General features: G+C 39.1%; 1 protein-coding gene across 1 annotated transcript in view; it reads left to right on the forward strand.

The window, feature by feature from the left end:
- The window catches only part of dysf (dysferlin, limb girdle muscular dystrophy 2B (autosomal recessive)), a 285908-nt gene extending 280410 nt beyond the window's left edge, over nt 1-5498 (forward strand). Inside the window, exons 53-56 of the mRNA XM_030162629.1 lie at nt 856-1028; nt 1141-1250; nt 2556-2703; nt 4511-5498. Of these exons, the coding sequence (XP_030018489.1) occupies nt 856-1028; nt 1141-1250; nt 2556-2703; nt 4511-4567 (488 nt within the window). The 3' untranslated portion in view covers nt 4568-5498. The remainder of the gene's footprint in view (nt 1-855; nt 1029-1140; nt 1251-2555; nt 2704-4510) is intronic.
- The last annotated feature ends 502 nt before the right edge of the window (nt 5499-6000 follow it).

Consider the following 6000-nt stretch of genomic DNA (forward strand, 5'->3'; position numbering starts at 1 on the left):
GATGGTTGATGAAATGATGTAAATCATATGTCACCAGATCTGAAGACCTGTGGGAACTTTTGGTTGGATGTGTTGGACGGATGTGTTGGACGGGTGTGTTGGATGGGTGTGTTTGGACGGATGTGTTGGACGGATGTGTTGGATGGGTGTGTTGGACGGATGTGTTGGACAGCGACTGCTCCAATATCAAAACCTAAACAAGTGGTTCCAACCTTTCATGGCTTGTGACCCCATTTGAACAAATTTCTGGTGACTCCAGACATTCAAAACGGAGACTTTTTTTTTTGTGGCTAAAATCAATTTGTCTTTGATCATGTAATAGTTTGCTATAATATGTTGCAAATAAATGTTAATTTTAGAGGACATTTAGACTATATAATGTAAATTTTTATTAGTAAGTTTTCTTTTTTTTTAATAAATTGTTTGAAATTTCAGGCGACCCCAGACATTCAAAACGGAGGCATTTTATTTACTAAAATTATTTTGTTTTTGATTATGTAGTAGTTTGCTGTAATATATTACAAATAAACATTAATTTTAGGCAACATTTAGGCTATATAATGTAAATTCTTATTAGTAAGTTTTAATTTTTGATCTATTACTAGGAATTTCAGGCGACCCCATTTGAATTCCAGGTGACCCCATGTGGGGTTCCGACCCCAAGGTTGAAAAACCCTGACCTAAACAGTGGGATTGTCTTTAGTTAAATGACTTCCAGAGTTCAGTGCAAACCCAGGAGCACTAAGGCTGTTCTGATCCAACACTTCTTCAGACGCTTTGTCCGTTTTTCCTCGAGTTAATCCCCAGTTGTCGTGGACTGGGCGCTGACTTGTGTGTGTCTGTGGACTGGTTCAGGTCACCTGGTCATGGACCTGAACCACATGCTGCGACCGGCTAAGTCTGCAGAGAAGTGCGACCTGCAGCTGCTGGAGCAGCCGGCCGAGCGTCTGGTGTCTCTGTTCGAACAGAAGACGGTCAAAGGCTGGTGGCCCTGCACCTGTCAGCAGGACGGACACAAGATCATGGCTGTGAGGACAGATTCACACTCACACACAAATGACAGCATTTACATTTTTAACATGGCTACTGTTCGCTGGTTCCCAAGAGATGATTAATGAGGTGGTGGATGTTGGTGTTTAGGGGAAGGTGGAGATGTCTCTGGAGATCGTGACAGAACAGGAGCAGGAGGAGAGACCAGCCGGCCTGGGCAGAGACGAACCCAACATGAACCCACACCTGGAGGAGCCTCAGTAAGTCCCACACTGTGAAGAATACCCTGCTAGAAATAAGACTCATGTTCCTAAATCTGCTCCAACTGTTTTATATGGAGCAAAAAAATCTACCAGTGGAGTCAGAAAAAAACCCTTGGCTAGAATTCTTAAAACAAGCAAAAAGTTTATCAACTAAAAAACCATAATGTGCCTGAAAACTAGACAAAAATTATAGAATTTGATCAGTGTTTAGTAGAAGAAATCAAATCCTACTGATTTCAGACAGAATGAGTTTAACCCTTAGTGGTCTGAGCCGATTTAGTCCGTTTTTCAGTCCTTTTGATTTGGCCTTTATATACTATATAAACAAATGTTTACTATACCCATGTTTGGGAATCTTTTTTTTTTCAGCACAACTTCATCTATATCATCTATTATTTTTTCACTTTAACCTACTATATCAACATAAAAGGACAAAAAACACACAAAAAATATACAATCTGATTTGAAAAATGTATATACTTTATTGCATAAATAACACACAGATACGTAACAAACCTTTTCAAAGACTTTAAAAGTGAATATTGGTTCCAAATATTAGGTATAGAAAAACAAAATGTAATAAATTAAAATTATACTAAAATATTTGACAATAAAAGCACATCTTTACATAGGCGTTTTCCCCTAAAAGTGCGGTAATCAAACATGGTTATCATGATAACTGGTATTTAAACGGTAATACTAACCGTTGGCGATTTTACCGCGGTTTATCATTATACCGGTAATCGTTACATCCCTAGACTTGATATATCATGATAAATAATGATATTGTTAAAAAGGCACATTTTTGTTTTTCTTCTTTTTTTTAATGATTATTTCCTTGAAGAATTGAATTACAGCAGAAATCTGCACAAATACTAAACACATTTTTATTTGATCGGAACAGGATCTAATGTTCTATCACAAAATGTTACCTGTGTTCAAACTGAAATTCTGTTTTACAGACATTCCAGTTTCAGATCCTGTTCAAATGTTCAGATTCTATTAGTTCACAACTAACATCAGAACAGGATTTGAGTTCAATCCAAACAAAGGAACGAACATTATTTAATAAAAGAGTGTTAAATAATAATAGATAAAATATAAACAAAAAAGAAAAACAGAAATGAACCTCCACAATATCTGCATTTGAATAAATACCTAAAAATATCGACACAGTACTTTTTAATATCGGTACAGTATTGTGAAATGAAATATTGCGATATATTGCAGAACTGATATTTTCTTACAGCCCTAATAAACACATGAAACCACAAACACCCAACTACATTTGTGCTCCTCCAGGCGTCCAGAAACCTCGTTCCTCTGGTTCTCCTCGCCCTATAAGACCCTCAAGTTCATCCTGTGGAGGAGGTTCAAATGGTTCATCATCCTCTTCATCATCCTCTTCCTCATCATCCTCTTCCTGGGAGTCTTCCTCTACGCATTCCCGGCAAGTTTGACTTTCTCGTTTTTGTGCAGAATGCTTTTGAAATCAACCAAAGTCTGGAGATTTATTAATTCAGTCAAGAAAACTTTACACAATTGAAAACAAAGTCCCAAAAAGTTTGGCCACGCTATAGAAAAGTCAAGCAAAGTTCACAAAATTTATTGGCTGCTTTGAAACAGTCAAATAACCAAAGTCACATAATGAAACTGAAAAATCACTCATGGAGGCAACGGCAGACCAACAACTTTTTTGGATGTTTTGAATAAGACGTACATCAGGGGTGTCAAACATGCGTCCCGGGGCCCAAATGCGTCCCACCAAAGGTTCCAGTCCGACCCCTGGAATGAATTTACAAAGTGTAAAAATTCCACAGTCCAGGCTGTGGAGCTCATTTTAGTTCAGGTTCCACATCCAGACCAATCTGATCTACAGTCAAATAATAACAGCAGAAGAACCCACAAAAAAGAAGGACTGCAGATTTACTACTGGGTTTGATGGAAAAATAATCTTACATTATGTCTGTAAATAATAACAACTTCAAATTTTTGCCTTTGTTTTAGTGCAAAAAATAACATTAACCCTTTCGTGCATGAATTATGAGAGCCTTAATCAAGATTCTTTTTTTTTCTTGAGTGTTTTTATTCCTCTAGGCATTAAAAAAACAATGCAATTAAAATATTTTTGTGAACCTATTTCTCATGGAGTTGCAAAAATGTTCACTCAGCTGGAAACCATGTGTTTAATTTTTGAAGTAAAGAAACAAATTTACTGATATACTGTGTGAAAAGTATGACATAAAAACATTTTTAATGCAGCTAATCTGATGTTTTCTCATATTTTAACAGAAAATATGCCAAAAAAAAACTTGTACAAAAAATCCAAACTGTTATTTACAGTCTAATAATAATAAAAAGCAATTAATTTCCACTCAAAAACATGTTAGTGCAGATCAGGTTTATGAAAAACAGCAAAGTTACAGCAATGGTATGAATTACAGTGTATGGGATGATGCATGACGCCCACTGTGTCAGCTGATATGGAACTAAAACAACAAAATCCATGAATATACAAGAGAACAGCTGGAGAAGAACTGTCCACTGGAGTGACCAGTATGAATGAAAGGGTTAAATAATGAAAATATTTACATTTACAAACTCTCCTGTAACAATAAAATGTGAATAACCTGAACAAATATGAACAACCTGAAATGTTTTAAGAAAATTCAGTCCAGTTTGAACTCTTTTCTTCCTGTTCCTCAGTGTTTAGTGTGTTTGTAGATCTGATCCAGAATGCACATGGACTAATGAGAAGTGGAGGAAGAAGACTGAGAAAATTACACTGATTTTTATGACGAAATTTCGTTTTTTTCAGGTTATTCACATGTCTTTTTTTTTTGGATAGTTTATAAAAGTAAGTATTTTCATAATTTAATGGGGTTTTTTGCACTAAAACAAAGACAAAAATTTGGACTTGTCATTATTTATAGGTTCTTCTGTTCTTATTTTACTGGTCCGGTCCACTGCAGATCAAATCAGACTGAATGTGGAACCTGAAAGAACAGGAGTTTGAGAGCCCTGAGACTTATCATCCGTTGCCATCAGATACCTCTTTGCAGCAAAAAGATAAAGCTGTGAAACTGTCCTAATTGCAGCGTAAATTATTCACTTAAAATACAAACAGATTTTTTAGGAGACCTAAATACACGTTGCTCAATGCGATCCACCGCCCTTTAAAAAACCAGCCTTTAAAAACAGTATGTTAGTATGAGTTGTTTTTTCTTCGGTTGGTCATTTTCTTTTGTGTCCTGCAGAACTACGCGGCTATGAAGATGGTGGGACCTTTTGGACCCCCGAGGACCTCCCAGTGAGGACAGACGTGTCCAACAGAGCACGGACAGGCCTAAGACGACCGCTCACTTTCATCTTCTTTTTCTGCCTTCCTTTGTTCTCGAACCCTGTCGTCTTCTTTTCCTACAGTTGTCATTTCTGAATGAGTTGAGGAACTTTGTATTGGTCTTCTTTTTCTTTCTCCTCTTGTGGCCGGAGTTCAGCAGGTTAAGTCTGGGATTTGTTGTATCTGCTCAGGGAGTTTCAGCTTTATTAGTACAACGTTTTCAGGTCGATGGATGTGAGTAGATAAGGACACACGTCACACTCTGTATGTGCAGGTTGGAGTCTGTTTTGGTTCCAGTGTGACACAGTCTGAACAGGGAGAGGTACACAGGTGGGACTAATCCATCCAGATTCTCCAGGATTTCCTGAGTTTCATGTCTTAGGTTTTATTTTTGTTGCTAAGTAGTCTGTGTCTGGTTAAACAGCACACAAAGTCCAAACTATCGACAGAAGTGGAGGACGCCTCCACCTGTGCACTGTTCTCCTGCTGCATTTGACTTCACACCTTCTCTTCATTTGCTTCGGTCCACACCGCTGTGGAAAAGGGACTGGGTCCTGTTTGGTCAGTTTTCAGCTCAGTTATGAGCCACGCAGGCCTTGGAAACAACAGTCACATGGACTCACAAGCAGCTCTTTGATTGGACAGAGTTTTGGTAACACTAATAATGCCTCAGAGAGCTGACGAAACAAACCCCTCAGCTGTGGATTCCACTGGTTTACCTGCTCGGAACCAAATATGAGCATCAGTCCATACTTTTAGGCCATGTTTCCACTTTGTGGAACCGGCTCCACTCGACTCTGGTACCAGGTCCTATTCCAGACCGTTTCCATTACAGGATACTACTCACTTTAATAATAATAATAATTATGGATTGGATTTATATAGCGCTTTTCTAGACACCCAAAGCGATTTACAGTACGTGGTCGTCATAGTGATGAGGCGCGTTACTTCCGTGTCGTCTGCTCAGAGTTGCTGATAAACTCGCTCGTTGCCTGTTGTCTCGTCAAACTCGTGCTGAATTTTTACGTCGGCCACCACAGACTGAACCTCCTGGACAAACCATGGTGTAGTTTCACAGGCTGTCATCATGTGGATTCACCTGCCGCTGTGTTTACTGTCCACTTCTGCATCTGGTTTTTGTGAAAGGGCGGGTCACAGAGACAACTCTGACCAATCAGTGGTCTGCAGTGTTTACACACTGTCACCTTTTAGTATCTGGTCCCCAGTCCTGGAACCTCAGCGGAGGTGAGACCAAAAAACTAGTACCAGGTACCAGAGTCCAGGTCCTTTTACGTAATGGAAACGCAAAAAGGCCGAGTGGAGTTGAGTCGGTACCACCCAGTGGAAACCCGGCATTAGGCCCAATCCCAAGTCACCCCTTGGCCCTCCCCCTTGGCCCTCCCCTTG

This window comes from Sphaeramia orbicularis, chromosome 18 (assembly GCF_902148855.1).
Source record: "Sphaeramia orbicularis chromosome 18, fSphaOr1.1, whole genome shotgun sequence".
Lineage (NCBI taxonomy): Eukaryota > Metazoa > Chordata > Actinopteri > Kurtiformes > Apogonidae > Sphaeramia > Sphaeramia orbicularis.